Genomic DNA, 17,532 nt, shown 5'->3' on the forward strand with positions numbered 1-17,532 from the left:
TAATTAGAGCCAGTGAGCATGATGATGACCTACTGTTTGTCCGTTTCAGCTTCAGTATTTAAAGGGACCCTGCAAAGGTCAGAGAAAAAGCATTCTAGAACTGTCAGAACAGAGTCAGCAACTTAACAGATGGTGGGGGGTGGGGTGGGAGGCGGTCAGTGTGCAAAGGCTTCACCATGGTTCTTAGCTGCATCCTCAGACATCGTGCACTGGAGGCAAGATTCTTTTCTCCACAGATTGGAAGAAATCTGTTGCAGAGAACAAACTTGTGTGGCTGGGAGTGGCCAACTAGGTGTGCAACAGGAATGCGGTGCCTTGCTTCTGGATAATGTGCTGCACAAGTTTTTTTTTAAATTTAGTCTTTCACAGAGTGTGGGCATTGCTGGCTAGGCCAGCATTTAATGCCCAACCTTAATTCCCCTTGAGAGGGTGGCATGAGCCACCCTCTTGAACCGCTGTAGTCCCTGTGGTGTAGGTACACCCACAGTGCTGTTAGGGAGAGAATTCCAGGATTTTGACCCAATGACAGTGAAGGAATGGTGCAGGAGGAGGATGAAGATTCCTCAGGGGAAATCACCCACTCTGAAGATGCACCGTCACATGTCTCATGAGTACCGTCCACCAGCTCAGATACACACAACATGGTGAGTGCTTGCAGGACAGGTAGCTGGGTTGTCAATGGTGAACCACACATCACAAGTGAGCAGGAGTAGATTGTGGAGACATGGACAGCATTGGAGAATTCTCTATTGGAGGGTGGAGAATCCTCCAAGCCCTGCTCAGCTGGATACAGATGCTGAGCCTTTGGGGGTTGTTGATGAAGAGGACGATTCTGGAGGAGCAGCAGAAAATGTGAGAGATTCTGGCAGACTTTTCAGAGGTGCTGTGCACAATCCAAGATAGATTGAAAGAACTGACTTAGTATGAGTACTGCGATGGCTCAGGCCTTCGTGCTGTTGTCTACATCATTGGAAAGATGGCTACCTGCATGGAACAGACAACCGAGGACATGCTGGCCCTGACAAAAGGCCTACATACTCAGACTGTCACCTTCAGCAGGATGGAGGAAAGCCTCGCCTTGGTCATTCAGTGCCTCACTGATGCGCAGCAAGGTTTTCTCCTGCTCTTGACGGGCAGGCAAGTGTGGATGGGTCACAAGATGGAAGATGGAGAAAGGGTACATGGGAGTGGAGGCTCTGCTCAAAGCTCTTCCACTCTGATCCCTTGTCACATCATCAGATAGAGCCCGAGATGCTGCCCCTAACCTGATGGCCGAATCTGCTCCTGCATAGGTCCAGGTGGGGCAGTTTTTGCTGGGACCTTCACAGACTCCAAAATCCAAAGGACATTGACCATGAGTATCTGAGCAGTGAGACCAGGGAAAGGGGCAGCTTGTCTCTCACTCTGCTGAAGCCACATGTACTATGTAGAATTAACAGCAAAAGGAAGAGAAAACATTTGTAGTCCCACGAGAGTATTTGATTGGGTGTTCAACACTGTGTTGCATTGCCCTATTTCTGTTTAATGTTTATGAACTTTAGGTTATATTTCAAAGCTCCATTGTCCCATCCTCTCCATTATTACCTGTTACCTATCGAGTGGACTTCTGCCTTGTGAAAAATGGTCTGAGAAAAACAAATGAAAAGCAATGGGTATCTGTCAGAGAGATGGATTGTTGAATGTGCTGGGGGCTGAGGGGTACAGCGGCTTCAGAATTGATGGACCAGATGGCTGCACTACCTCAGATTAGCTGAAGCATGTCTAAATCAGTCCAACACGGGCACCTGTGTGTGGCGCTAGGTGCCCTCGCCACATCTGTCTCCTCCTCCTCCAGCTTGTCCTATTCCTCTTCCTCCTCTGAAAATGCAGAACACTTATCACCTCCCTCCATCTGTAGCTCCAGTCCTCACTATCTTGTTATCCATTCATGGGATATGGGCATCACTGGCTAGGCCAGCATTTATTGCCCATGCCTAATTGCCCTTGAGAAGGTGGTAGTGAGCTGCTTTCTTGAACCGCTGCAGTTCATGTGGTGTAGGTGCACCCACAGTGCTGTTAAGTAGGGAGTTCCAGGATTTTGACCCAGCGACAGTGAAGGAATGGTGATATATTTCCAATTCAGGATGGTGAGTGGCTTGAGGGGAACTTCCAGGTGGTTGTGGTCCCATGTGTCTGTTGCCCTTGTCCTTCTAGATGATAGCGGTTAAGGGTTTGGAAGGTGCTGGCTAAGGAGCCTTGGTGAATTCCTGCAGTGCATCTTGTAGATGGTACACACTGCTGCCACTGTGCATCGATGGTGGAGGGAGTGAATGTTTGTGGATGGGGTGCCAATCAAGTGGGCTGCTTTGTTCTGGACAGTGTTGAGCTCCTTGAGCGATGTTGGAGCTGCACTCATCCAGGCAAATGTAGAGTATTCCATCAAACTCCTGGCTTGTGCTTTGTAGATGGTGGACAGGCTTTGGAGAGTCAGGAGGTGAGTTACTTGCCACAGGATTCCTAGCCTCTGTCCTGCTCTTGTAGCCACAGTATTTATATGGCTAGTCTAGTTCAGTTTCTGGTCGATAGTAACTCCAAGGATGTTGATAGTAGGGGATTCGGTGATGGTAATGCGATTGAATGTCAAGGGGCGATGGTTAGATACTCTCCTGTTGGAGATGGTCATTGCCTAGCACTTGTGGGGCATGAATGTTACTTGCCACTTATCAGCCCAAGCCTGTACATTGTCCACGTCTTTCTGCATTTGGACATGGACTGTTTCAATATCTGAGGAGTCACGAATGGTTCTGAACATTGTGCAATATTCAGCAAACATTCCTGCTTTTGAACTTATGATGGAAGGTCATTGATGAAGCAACTGAAGATGGTTGTGCCTAGGACACTAGCCTGAGGAAATGCTGCAGTGATGTCCTGGAGCTGAGATGGCTGACCTCCAACAACCAACAATCATCTTCTTTTGTGCTAGGCATGACTTGAACCAGTGGAGAGTTTTGCCGCTGATTCCCATTGACTCCAGTTTTGCTAAGGCTCCTTGATGCCACACTCTGTCAAATGCTGCCTTGATTTCAAGGGCAGTCACTCTCACCTCACCTCGGGAGTTCAGCTGTTTTGTCAATGTTTGAACAAAGGCTGTAATGAGGTCAGGAGCTTCGTGGCCCTGGTGGAACCCAAACTGAGTGTCAGTGAGCAGGTTATTGCTAAGTAAGTACCACTTGATAGCACTGTTCCATAACTTGACTGATGGTCAAGAGTAGACTAATGGGGCAGCAATTGGCTGGATTAGATTTGTCCTACTTTTTCTATACAGGACATATCTGGGCAAGTTCCCACATTGATGGGTAGATGCCACTGTTGTAGCTACATTGGAATGGCTAGGGACACTGCAAGTTCTGGAGCACAAGTCTTCAGTACCATTGCCGGAATGTTGTCATTGCCGATAGCCTTTACAGTATCCAATACCTTCAGCTGTTTCTGGCTATCACATGAAGTGAATCAAATTGGCTGAAGACTGGCATCTGTGATGCTGGGGACCTCTGGAGGAGTCTAAGATGGATCATCCACTTGGCACTTCTGGCTGAAGATTGTTGCGAAAGCTTCAGTCTTGTCTTTTGCACTGATGTGCTGGGCTCCCCCATCATTGAGGATGGGGATATTTGTGGAACTTCCTCCTCCAGTGAGTTGTTTAATTGTCCACCACCATTCATGACTGTGCAAGGCGCAGCAGATCATTACTGTTCTGAACACCCTTACCGGTCTATACTGAAGGGTGTCCCTAGATCTGCCAAGACACCTGAATTGTATCTTCAACATCTTGATGTCTTGTTGAATGACCACTCTTGAATTGATTTATCTTCTGTTGTTCCTTACCTGGGCATTAATGGCAGGGCTTCACACAGGTGCCACAGCCATGTCCTCAGAGGGCTGCCCTTGTCCCGAAGGAGCTACCCGCTGACTCTGCTTCAAGGTGTGAATACCTGTGAGAGACTGTATCAATACATCATGGAAGCTCCCTGGATATGTTCCACTCACATGCATGATGCTTTTGGCAGATGCTTAACACTGATAGAGTGGAATCCCTTTTAGCTGATGAATATCACTGGGTGACCTGAGGGCCACTTAATTGCTACCTGTGTGCAGTGCATGACTCCCTGTACTTGTGGGAATCCAAGCAGAGCAGCAAATCCCTGTCTTTCTGAGTGTTGGCCCTAGTAAACATGTTATCCGTCACCTGAGAGATTCGCCTGTGGGTGAACTTCGGAAAATTTCTTCTGTAGATTCCTGGAAGGATCTGGAGCTGGAGGCAAAGAACTAAGGGCTTTGGTGACCTTGACCATGGCAGACAATGGTCAATGCAGAATATGCCTAAGTGAAAGGCTTTTGTTGAAAGGACTTGGTCTGAGATTGTCCTTTCACTGTTTCAGAGGTGATTCCCAATACTTTGGAACTAATTTCTGCAACCTTGACGTTTCCTGGGTTAAAACTCCATTTAATTGCCTTGTAGCATATGTAAATATCAGACCCGCCTGTCCCACAGGGTTTTCCTGTGTACTGATGACTGTACTCGAGAAGTCACTGGGTTCCTGCTGACTTCCCAACCTGCTGGGCAGTTTTGGTCTTTTAACCTCCCATCCACACAGAATTTATAGTAATTACAAATGTTTTAATTAACTTATTACATTCAGTTGCTTGGTAATACAGAACTTGAATATTACTGAGAAGACAGACATGTTGTTGAAGCTCATCAGGCCAAATGCAAGAGTGGCAAATTTCAAACGATCACAGCAATTTATACCAAACAATAGAAGGATGCTGATTGGCTGGCAAGTCAACTCTGATTGGTTGAGGCATTGCCGTGGAGACAGAAACAGGAGAGGATAGGCTTCATAATTTTTAAAAAAGGTTCAAGGCTTGAACATATTCTGCAATTTGGGCGATCTTGAGTGTACTAATAGCTACACTAAGAACCAATCAATGATCAGCCAAGCAACCCGACTCATTCACACTGGCTGGAAGCGACATACATTCATAGCAAACTATGCAAATTATCTGCAAACAAAAGGAATATGTTCAAGCCTAGTGTAATTTTTGAATTAACTGGGAGCTTGGGGATCCTACGCTTCTCGGCTGCTTTCTCCATGGCAACCCCTCGGTCAGAGTTGACATGCCAACAACCAATCAGCCCCCTTTCCACGCTGCCATATAAATGGGTGCGATCATTTGAAATTTGGCTTTCTTGCGTTTGTCCTGACCGGCGCAGGATGAAAAGCTTCGGTAACATGTCTCACTCAGCAAAAAAAAGTATTACAACGGTGTACTTTCCAGCAGCCCCAGAGCGGATTGTGTCCATATTTGCAGGAGATCTCTGGAGAATGTGTCAGTCTGTGAAACAGGGGGCTCTCTGGAGGGGAATCCTTACCAGGAAATGCCAGTGAGGAGTGGGTCGACAGTTCGCACCTCCAACTCCCCCCCCAGCCCCCACCCCCCAACCACCACCTCGGGCACATTAAAGTTGCTTCCAAGAATCAGCACTGACCAATTTCGCTTTCATAAGGCAGGTGTCTTGAGCCCGTAGCCGGGGACGCCTTTCTGTCCATTGCGAGATACTATGAAGCCAGATAAAGTAACAATAGATCGCCCCAGGGCTCACATCAACCGCTGGATAATACAACCAGCTGATATTAACACGTGTTGTCATATCTGTTGGGCAAAAAAAAAACTTTGTCACGTCTTGCGGCAGCCCGACCAGCAGAAATCCCGCAGACAGCCTGAGTTCTGATTCGATTTATCCTCTCACCTTCCCCACCGCCACCACCCTCCCCCAACCCTGATCTTCTAAATCTTTGGGGGGACCGGTTGATCGAGAGCAACGCATCGCCGGGGCGGAAGCCAAGGGAGAGCCGCCGGTGGAGATGGGAACCAAGCTAATAGTGTTCGCGGCGATAGTCAGCATGTTGCTGGCGTACTATGTGTATATCCCACTCCCAGAGGCTGTGGACGAGAGGTTGAAGTTGATGCTGGTGGATGCTTGTTTTCGAAGTTTGGAACACCTGGTAGGTGTCGAGATCCCCGCAAGATATATATATATAAACAAAATGTTTCTGCAGACAAACACGCGTGTCCTGCTATGGTCTTGTAACATGTAACAACTGCCTGATCTGCGCTTCGCGGTGCGAGAGAGGCTTGTGAGTAAACGCGGAGATTCTCTTCAAATTGGGATACCCAGATTAACACATTGGGTGATGTGGCAAGACATGGTCACAGCTCAGGGTTTTTTTTAAAAAAAATAAAGCCTGAAAGTACTAGACAAGTAGCACCGAGATTGGAAAGATGTGCTTAAAACCCCAGAAACAATTCCTACAGCGGATGCCCTGGGACAATGTTACTGTTTGCGATCTGTTTATATTCCCGTGCTTATCCCTAAGCGGTGTAGTGCCCCTTCATTATTTTTTTTTTGGAAAAGCAATCTAAAGGCATTATTATATATCTTTTTTTTAAAAAATTGATGCAAAGTACCGAGTTTATACTGGTGGTGGGATGTGTTTTTTTTAAGTTTAATAGGTCGGTATTTTAATTTATGTATGTCTAGAAATGTTTGGAGCTGAACGCTTCATGGGTTTGGAATATACCTGAATGTGGCCCAGTGACATCCTGTCCGCAATCTAAAGCGGTGCCTTGTTAATTTCAAATGTGTTAGCGCCTTGGACTTGATTCACAAGCACGGAAATTGCTCTGTAAAATGTGTCAAGCACCTGCCTCTAAACATCTGCGAGGATCATTCCACTTGCTGCACTTTCTCCAAACTCGATTGCAGCAAATGGACTGCTTATTGCTCCCTTTCACTCGGAAGCAGGTGACTCTCTTGGACCTGCTGCTTATTTTGCCTTCAGCTTCTTGCGCAATCGGGCGTGACTATGTGGCCTGGAAGATTGCCTGATTTGGGTCGCAGGTGACTTGCATTAGTGCATCGCAAATATCTTCGATCTTACACGATCATCAGTCACAACCGCCCTTCACCCCCACCCCTACTGCCCAACCCGAATCCCATCTCCGCCCATCATTCCGGCACTGGCTGTAAAGAGTCTCACATTCAAGTTTGTTGCAATCGCGTCCGTACTGAGATTTTCTATAAATTAGCAGCAAGGCAGGTCTTAGCAGTAATAGAAGCAAGAAGTGCTGGAAAAAACTCAGCAGGGCCGGCAGCATCGGAAGCCGAAGAAGAGTCATAGTGGACTCGAAACGTCAACCCTGTTTCTCTCTCTCCACAGATGCTGCCAGACCTGCTGAGTTTTTCCAACGCTTATTTTTATTTCAGATTTCCAGCATCTGCAGTATTTTACGTTGATTTAGATGTCAGCAGCAGCTCAGTTGGTGGCATACTGGTCTCTTAGGCTAGAAGGCTATGGGTTCATGGTCCCATTCCAAGGACTTAACCAGAAAAATCAAGACAGACAGTTCCAGTGTAGTACTGAGAGAGTGTTACATGGTCAGAAATACCATCATAGGGACGAGACTTTAAAACAAGACCCTCTCAGGTGATAATGATTCGATGAACACTATATGGAAAAGAAGCAGGAGAGTTACCCTGGTCCAACACTTATTCCTCCATCAACATCACAAAAAAACCAGATCTGATCATTATCTTATTTTATTGTTGTTTGTAAGAGTTTGCCAGGTGCAATTTGGCTACTGTGTTTTCCACATTACAACAGTCACTGTCAACATCCTGGGGGTTACCATTGACCAGAAACTGAACTGGACTAACCATATAAATACTGTGGCTACAAGAGCAGGTCAGAGGCTAGGAATCCTGCGGCGAGTAACTCACCACCTGACTCCCCAAAACCTGTCCACCATCTACAAGGCACAAGTCAGGAGTGTGATGGAATATCTGCAGCCTTTGTTGTAAGGAAGGAAAGGACTTGAATTTGTATAGTGCCTTTCACATCGTTTTAAAAATGATCACAGCAATTCGTCATTGTTGCAAAATGTTTTGGTCCAGCCATTATGAAAGACTCACATATAATTGCAAGTCCTTCCTTTTTTGTACTGTAGGGAAACAGCTGCCAACATGTGCACGGCAAGGTCTCACATACAACAATGAGGACAGTGACTGGTTAATCTGTTGCTGGTGTTGGATGAGAGATATCATCATAAATTACATACTGCAGTCTCTGGAGTGGGGCTTGAACATATGACCCAGTAGGCAAGAGTAGTACTGCTGAGGCACATAAAGTGCTGCCAAAGTCATTTTGAAACAGATGCGATGAATTTCTACACTGCTATAATGATGTGCAACTCGCATCACTCACAAATCAAAGACAAAGAGAGTAGAGCTTTGTACCTGTGTTCACAGACATTTATGTCATCCAGCTTATCAGCCTCTGAATGGCTGCAACTTTCTAATGTTCGAAAAAAAACAAGTGAACTGCTTTCACTTATTGCTGAAAGGCTTCACTTTACATGGATTTGCGTCTAGGTTGTCTTGTATGCCCAGACAAACAATAACTGAAAAAGGAACCAAAAATGAATTTAATCTAGTGTAGTGTCAAAAGGTGCCTCACAGCAGTGTTATTTTTTTTTAAAAAGGTGACACTGAGCCACATTAAAAGATATTGGGACAGATGAGAGGTTTTAAAGGAGGAGAGTGAAGCAGAGAAGATGAGGCAGGGAATTTTGGAGTTTGGTGCCTAGCCAGCAGAAGACATGGCTGTAAATGGTGGAGTGATAGATATCGGGGATGCACAAGAGGTCTGAATTGGAGGAATGCAGAGATTGCAGAGGGTTGTAGAACTGGAGGAGGTTTCCGAGATAGGAAGAAGGTGAGGTTATGGGGCACTCTTAATGTCCTTAAATTCTATCCTCTAAACTGCCAGTGTCTTAACCCCCCCCCACCCCCCCCAAAGTTTTGTTCACCTATCACTCCTGTACCCAGTAAAGCAATGTCTTAATTTTCAAATTCTCAACCTTGTTTTCAAAGCTCTCCATGGCACCCCCCCACCCACCCCAACCTCAACCTCTATAACCTCCTCCAGCCTTGCAACCCTCCGAGATATCTGCACTCCTCTAATTTTGGCCTCTTGAGCATCCCGATTTTAATCACTCCACTGTTGATTGCCGTGCCTTCAGTTGCTTAGGCACTAAGCTCTGGAATTCCCTCCCTAAACCTCTGTGATTCTCTACCTCACTTTCCTCCTTTAAGGTGTTCCTTTGAAACCTACTTCCTCGACTAAGCCTTTGAGCATTTGACTTAGTATTTCCGTATGTAGCTTGGGGCCATATATTGTGAAGTACTTTAGGATGTTTTATTACCACAAAGGTGCTATATAAATATGAGTTGTTGTTGTAACAAAAGAATCAGACCAGGTTGTAAGCCAGTGAACAAAGGGGTGATGGATGAACCGCACTTGGCAGCGGAGTTTTGGATGAACTGAAATTTCTGGAGGTTGCAAGGTAGGCAGCTGGCGAGGAGAGGATTGGGATAACCCAGTATTTTCTTTATTCCTTCATGGGATTTGGGTGTCCAGCATTGAGGTTATTCATCAAGTTAAATATAAATTCAGCAAGATTGTACTCCAGTTCCACTGTGTACATTCGAGTTGTGTGCATTGCAGAAGTTGGCCACATTACTGAAAATTATAGAAAACTGCATTTTAAAAGTTCAGTAGCTTTAGGGTATTGGCTTACGTGGGATTTACGGTACAGAAACAGGCCATTTTGCTTAGCCTGTCCATGCATGTGTTCATGATGCACTCAAGCCTCCTCTAAATCATCGTAACCCTCTATTCTTTTTTCCCTGATTTGCTTGTCAACCTTCTCCTTAAATGCATCTACACTATTCTCTTCAACCATTCCCTGTGTTAGCGAGTTCCGCATTCTTGCCACTCTCCGGGTAAAGATGTTTCTTATTGGATTTCTTGGTGACTATCCTATATTGATCGCCTCAAGTTATGCTCTTCCCCCCCAAGAGGAAAAATATCCACTCTATCAAAACTTTTCATAATTTTAAAGACATCTAGTTGGCCACCCAGTCAGCCTTTTTTTCAAGAGAAAAGAGACCCAGCCTGTCAGTCTTTGCTGATTATGTTTACCTATACATTTCTGGTATCATTCTTGCAAATCTTTCCTGTGCTCTCTCCAGTGCCTCTCTATCCTCTTTACAATATGATGACCAACACTGCGCACAGTACTCTGAGTGGTGTAACCAAGGTTCGATATAGGTTCAGCATAACTCCCTTACTTTTCATTTCCATAAGTTTAGCAAGTTTGTGTTGTGTGAAGCTGTGAGGACAACCAGTTAGCATATGCATTTTTACTTATTCATTCTTAAGGTACTGTATTCTGGGCACCAGAGCATCAATTCCTTGGAGGATATTTACTAGAATGATATTCAGAATGCAGAACTTACCTGGAGAGCTATTTGATGAAACTAGAGAAGATATAGTTCTTGTCCTGAAATTAAGGCTATTGATAAGATAGCTAGGGAGAGAATTGGGAGGAGTGTCTGTAACCAGAGGACATGGATTTAAAATACTTAACAAAAAAAAACCAAGGGGAAGATGAGGATTTTTTTTTACGAAGTGAGTTTTATGATCTGGAATGCACTGCCCGAAAGGTAGCAGATTCAGTGGCAACCATCTGCTTAAAAGGATACAGTTACAGATTAATGAAAAAAGAGGGAAGCGGGATCTTCTATTCATTCACCGGATGTGATAAGACCAGCATTTATTATCCATCTCTAATTGTCTTTGAAGGTGGTGAGCTGTCGTCTTGAACCACAGCCATCCATCTGGTGTAAGTATGCCCATAGTGCTGTTGGGAAGGGAGTTCCAGGATTTTTACTTTTTTTTTTCTTCTTTATTTCATGGGATGTGGGCATCGTTGGCAAGGCCAGCATTGGTTTCCCATCCCTAATTGCCCCTGAACTGAGTGGCTTGCTCACGATTGCGGAGGGCACTTAAGAGTCAGCCACATTGCTGGAGTTACATGTAGGCCAGACCAGGTAAAGACAGCAGATTTCCTTCCCTAAAGGGCATTAATGAACCAGATAGGTTTTTACACCTAATCAATGATGACTGTCTTGGTCACCACCGCTGAGACTAGCTTTATATTCCAGTTTTTAAAAAATTAATTGAACTCCACCTGCTGTGGAGGGATTTGAATCTATGCCCCCAGAGCATTAGCCTAGTGCTCGGGATTACTAGTTTAGTAATATTAGCACTATACCACCATCTCTCTCCCTGTACTTCCACCCTTTTACCCTGCCCCCCACAATTCCAGGATTTTGACCCAGTGATAGTTAAGGAACAGCAATGCAGTTCCAAGTCAGGATGGTGTGTGGCTTGGAGGAGAACTCGCAGGTGGGGGTGTTCTGATTTATCTGCTGCCCTTGACCTTCTAGGTGGCAGAAGTCAGGAGTTTGGAAGATGCTATCGAAGAAGCTTTGGTGAGTTGCTGCAGTGCGTTTTGTAGCGTTACACAAATAGACGTTTGGTAGTACAGAACTTAAAGTATTTTGCTGAGAAAAGATGTTTAATCAATGATTTTCATCTTACGCTCATTAGGGTAATCCAAGAATACCAATGTCAGGGAAAGCAAAACTTTATACTGTATGTGAAGAGAGTGTTGATCGGTTGGCAAGTGGAGACTGATCGGTACAGGCATTGCCATTGAGAATGCACCAGTTAATGGTGACTGACAGTTAACTTCCAAGCATTGTTTGAAATCCTCAGGGCAATGCCTTGACCAATCAGAGTCAAGCTCCCAGGTTTAAATTTCAATGCTTGGCAGTTAACTGTCAGTCACCATTAACTGGTGTATTCTCCATGGCAACGCCTCTACCAATCAGAGTCCACTTGTCAACCAATCAGCACTCTCTTCTCATACAGTATAAAGCTGTTGCTTCCCCTGACACTGGTATTCTTGCGATTGTCCTGATGAGTGCAAGACAAAAAGCTTTGACAAAATTTCCTTTTTCAGCGATAGTCAAGATGTTACTGCAGTAGTGGTGCCTTGGCGGTGGAGGGAATGAATGTTTAAAATGGTGGATGGGGGGGGCCAGTCAAGTGGGTTGCTTTGCCCTGAATGCTGTTGAGCTTTGAGTGTTGTTGGAGTTGCACTCATTCAGGTAAATGGAGAGCCTTCCATCACACTCCTGACTTATATTTTGTAGATTAGTGGACAGGCTTTGGGGAGTCAGGAGGTGAGTTACTCACCGCAGGATTCCTAGCCTTTGACCCGACACTGCATCCACAGCATTTATTTGGCTGTGCCGGCTAAGTTTCTCTTAATTATAGTCCCCGGGATGTTGATGGTGGGTCATTCAACAATGATAATGCCATTGACCGTCAAGGGGAGATGTTTAGATTCTTTCTTGTTTGACATGGTCCTTGTGTGGCACAAATGCTACTTGCTACTTCTTTCTGAGAGCTAGCACAGGCACAATGTGTCAAATGGTCTCTTTCTGTGCGATACGAGTCTATATGAGTTGGCAAGGCAACACATACAGCTGTGGCGGGAAAATGGTGAATTTCTCATGCTATAGGCAGAAGTGGAACTGTAGGTGGAGAATTGGAGAAATGGTCTAGGATGCTCGTCAGAGTGAAATGGCGAAATGTGCTCATCAGAAGGATGGTGCTGACAAACTATCTGCAAACCCAGTCAGAACAGCCTCTGAGTACAATGCAGTGGTTATCCGTAAACGCTGGCTGCCCAGCATGAAAGACATTCACTCATAAACCCTGCTGAATTCTTCTGCTTTTTGCCAGTTTCATGCTCAGAACATCATGCCAGCCAAATCAGCATTGCAGGATAAACACGATTAACGTGATCCTGCTGCAAAGCTTTCTCCAAGGGAAATGCTGGGGTTGCCAGAATTGTCCTGGAGTCTCCAGGCATGGAAGATTGATTTCCTAGGACACTGCTGTGCCCAAGCTGGGAGAAAAATCATTGAGGAATGAACAAAAACACCTTTATTTTCACTTTCTTTGAGCATTTTTTTTTTTTGCTTATTAGGTATAATCGTATTGGAGATGGGGTTAAAAAGCTGTTTGATTCAGAATCAAGAATCTTTCAATTGGATGACCGGGTAGCTGGCCTAGCCAGATACACTCAAATCCCATGAGTGAATGTAAAAAAAAATGTTTGGCAGCCAATGGCGAGAGTGTGGGGACAGGATGGTTGGAGGCAGGAGGTCCTGTGACAAAGCATCCAAGCATAGCCCAACCAGAGTTAGTAACCCATGGATGCATGCATCGGAAATCTGAACACACAGGCCAGTGGCCTCCACGAGAATTCCCATCCATTTCCATCGTCTGGAGCTCCAGCCACGAATTCACGCTCAAACAGGTGACACTCCACATCAGGGGGATAAATTCTTCATATCTGTTTCCTGTAGGACAAATGTTCTGAGAACCATGGCACTGGGGGAGATTCTCATCCATCCTGTGTGTTATGGCAAATTTTCACTTGCAGGGAAGGGCAAAGTACATTAAACAATCCTCCACTGTTGTGTCTGGTATAAAGAATGTTCATGAAGGGTATCTTTTGGAAATCAAACTGAGATTGAGATTGCTTTGCAGATCAATCCCAAATCATTGAAGCTATGCTCAAGTTCTGACCCTGGCAATTTTTGCTGTGCTCTTAATGCCTTCAAAATAGTGGCATGGGATCTTTTTACATCAACTGAAGAGGGGACTTTGTTTAACATCTCATCTGATAGACAACGCGTACCTCTGACAGTGCAGCACTCCCTCCTAGCACTAAATTGGTGTAAGAGTAATAAAAGGGTTACTTAAATAGAGCAGCACTTCTCTAACTTTACCTTGTTGTTCTTGTCGCTTTTAGGTGAGCTTTATGTATTCAAAATGCATTCAAACTAGTCCCTGGAAAACTGGTCAATGAGTGATCCTTTTATGCACTGGTTTATGATTGAAAATCCATAAGTGCAGTTTAAGTCATCAATTTTTGAGGTTGCACCTCACCCAATTCTATTTCCTATCTGACCTTTAAAATGCAGCATAACACAAGCCTTAGGCGAGGGGGCAATGTCATGGGATAAACTGACATGGCTTTCCGGTGCTAGAATTAGATACAAGGATTTCATAAGGCGCTAATCCAGTACACACAGCTAAAAGTAGCACATCACTCTTAAAGCGGATGTAAACATTGTAATCCGATCATAAACTCTTTGATAAATTTTCCTCCTTTGTTAGAAGAGAAGGGAAATGAAGTTGGTTTACATCTCGCCAACAAGGCATCGTTTTGCAACTGAAAGTACTGAAAGGTGGCAGACACCAATGAAGCTATAAAAGATGCAGCTAAATAGCTAACAGGACCTGTGTATCTACTACATGTTGAAATCATTGCGAATGAACTGTCTTTTTGTCACATGCTGTCATTTTATATTAGTCAAAACAGTTTCCGCTTTGCATTATTGAAAGCATATTTTGTATTTGCTCCCAATCTCATCAGCTTTTTGCTGAGCATAAAAGTGAACAGTGATTCAAATGCCTGTTAGCTTTATTATCCCTGGCCAGAGCCAGGGGAGTTTCATTGGCAAGGTTATATTTATTGCCCGCCTCTAGTTGCCCTTAGAGGTTGATGGAGGGACCTTCTCCTGACATAGCTGAGTGCCTAGCTAGGGCAGCTAAGAGTCAACTATGTTGGTGTGGGACTGGAGTCACAAAAAGGCCCAGATTGGGTAAGCTCTGCAGGTTCCCTTCTCCTAAAGGACATCAGTGAACCAAGGCATTTTTATAACAATCTTATAGCTACATGATCATTTTTACTGATCACAGCTTCTGGTTTTCTTAAACTTGAGATCAAATGTTCAAACACTCGCAGGATTTGAACTTGCGTTCTCTTTATTATTAGTTCAGTAACGGAATCACTACACTACCATGCCCTTTTAAAAAGAAACAGCACATCTTCTTTCTTAGCAGTTACTGATCCCAGACCAATGTTTATAATATGACTGCAGTTTTACTCTCAGCTCCTCAAGTATATTTTTCTATCGGACTACATATTCTAGTTGTTTCTGGAAGATTGCGATGAATTGGCTGAAGACCGTCTCTTCATTCAAGTCAGGTGGACGTAAAAGATCCCAGTAATATTTCGAAGAGGAATAAGGTACATCTTCCCGGTGTCTAACAATGACTAAAACCAATGATCTGGTCATTATCACATTGCTGTTGGTGGGGAGCTTGCTGTGGTTGTATGTTGTGAATAACAAAGCCAGAGAATTCCCTTGTAGGGCTAAACTGTCAGTTTCTGGCATTGTACAACTGTCAGCATGAATCAGTACACACAGTCTGAGAATAAATCAAACTGTAAAGTTAATGAGCCAATTCTTTCAGAGGGATGCCTTCTAATACTGAACTCGTAAAGTTTAAGGTTTTAAAGGAGGTATTTTGCTCTATAAAGAACCTAAGAAATAGGAGTAGGCCATACGGCCTATCGAGCCTGCTCCACCATTCACTAAGATTGTGGCTAGAACTTCTACCTCAGCTGCACTTTTCTGCCCTATCTTTATATCCCCTGATTCTCCTAGTGTTAAAAAATCTATATCAGCCCTGAATATACTCAATAATTTAAAGATTCATAACCATCTAAGTGAAGCAATTTCTCCTCATCTCAGATCCAAAATGGCTGATCCCTTATTCTGAGACTATGATCCTTAGTTCTAGAGTTCACAGCCAGAGGGAAAAGCCTCTCAGAAAAGCTTTCTAAGAATTTTACTTGTGTCAATGAGATCACCTCTCCTCCTTCTTAACTCTAGAGAATACAGGCCCACTCTGCTCAATTTCTCCTCGTTGGACAAGCCATGCAGGAATCAATGCAGTGAACCTTAGTTGCATCCTCTCTAAAGCACACATATCCTTCCTTAGGCAAGGATACCAAAACTGTACATAGTACTCCAGGTGTGGTCTCACCAAGGCCCTATATAATTGCAACAAAACTTCCTTAATCTTATACTCTGACCGCTCTGCAATAAAAGCTAACGTACCATTTGCTTTCCTAATTGCTTGCTCTAGATGCATGTTAACTTTCTGTAATTCTTGTACAAGGATACCCAAAATCCTTCTGTCTACCAACAGTTACCAGACTGTCACCTTTTTAAAAATATTCTGATGTACTTCCTATGAAAATGGACATTTTTTTCAATTCCCTATGTTATGAAATTTTGTTTAACTAATTTTTAAGAGTTTTTTGAGGAAGTAGCAAGCAAGGTGGATTAAGGGGAACCTGTAGATGTGGTATACTAGGCTTTCTAAAAGGTACTTGATAATGTGCCACATCAAAGGTTACTACATAAGATAAGAGAACACGGTGTAGGTCATATTAGCATGGTTAAAAGATTGGCCAGCTAACAGGAAGCAGAGTAGGGAAAAATGGACCTTTATCAGTTTGGCAAGCTGTAATGAGTGGAGTATCACAGGGACCAGTGCTGGTGCCTCAACTATTTACAATCTATATCAATGATTTGGATGAAGAGACCAAATGTATGGTAGCTAAATTTGCCGATGACCCCAATATAGCTAGGAAAGTAAGTTATCAAGTGGAAATAGAGAGTCTGCAAAGTGATATAGGCAGGTTAAGTGAATGGACAAAAATTTGGCAGATGGAGTATAATGTGGGAAAATGTGAACTTGTCCACTTTGGCAGGAAGAATGGAAAAGCAGTAATCTATTTAAATGGGAGGGAGACTACAGTAAGGAGGGACCTGGATGTCCTGGTGCATGAGTCATGAGTCACAAAAAGTTAGTGTGCAGCAAGCGATTAGATAGGCAAATGGAGTGTTGATGTTTATTTCAAGGGGAATGGAATATAAAAATAGGGAAGTTTTACTACAGCTGTACAGGGCATTGATGAGACAATATCTGGAGCACTCTATACAGTTTCTCCTTATTTAAAGACGGTTCTAGTTGCGTGGAAACAGTTGAGAGCAGTTTCACTCGACTCAATCTTGGAATGAAGGTCTTACCCTATGAAAGGCTGAACAGGTTGGGCCTAAACCCATTGGAGTTTAGAAGAATGAGAGGTCATCTTAATGAAACATAAGATACTGACGGGACTTGACAGGGTGGATGCTGGGAGGATGTTTCCACATGTGGGGGAGACTAGAACTAGGGGACACAGTTTCAGAATAAGAGGCCTCCCTTTTAAGACTGAGACAAGGAGAATTTCTTTCTCTCAGAGGATTGTTAGTATGTGGAATTTTCTTCCCCAAAGAGCAGTGGAGGCTGGGTCATTGAATTTATTCAAGGCAGAGTTAGACAGATTTTTGATAGACAAGGGAGTCTTGGATTATGGGGGGCAGCCAGGAAAGAGGAGTTGGGACCACAGCTAAATCTGCCAAGATCTTATTGAATGGTTGATCAGGCTCAAAGGATCAAATGGCCTACTCCCGCTCAAAAGTCCGATATTCCTTCTGCCATGGTCTTGTCCACTCTGTTAGCCTGTCTGCATACCTTTGCAGTTGCTTTGAGTCCTCCTCATAGCTTACTTTCCCACCTAGCTTTATATCATTAGCTAACT

The 17,532-nt window shown here is 44.1% G+C and overlaps 1 protein-coding gene across 1 annotated transcript in view; it reads left to right on the plus strand.

Moving 5' to 3' along the window:
* Positions 1-5,842: 5,842 nt before the first annotated feature.
* The window catches only part of aadac (arylacetamide deacetylase), a 53,965-nt gene continuing 42,275 nt past the window's right edge, over positions 5,843-17,532 (plus strand). Inside the window, exon 1 of the mRNA XM_078564297.1 lies at positions 5,843-6,047. Within this exon, the coding sequence (XP_078420423.1) occupies positions 5,907-6,047 (141 nt within the window). The 5' untranslated portion in view covers positions 5,843-5,906. The remainder of the gene's footprint in view (positions 6,048-17,532) is intronic.

Source organism: Cetorhinus maximus, chromosome 19 (assembly GCF_964194155.1).
Source record: "Cetorhinus maximus chromosome 19, sCetMax3.hap1.1, whole genome shotgun sequence".
In the NCBI taxonomy this organism is placed as follows: Eukaryota; Metazoa; Chordata; class Chondrichthyes; order Lamniformes; family Cetorhinidae; genus Cetorhinus; species Cetorhinus maximus.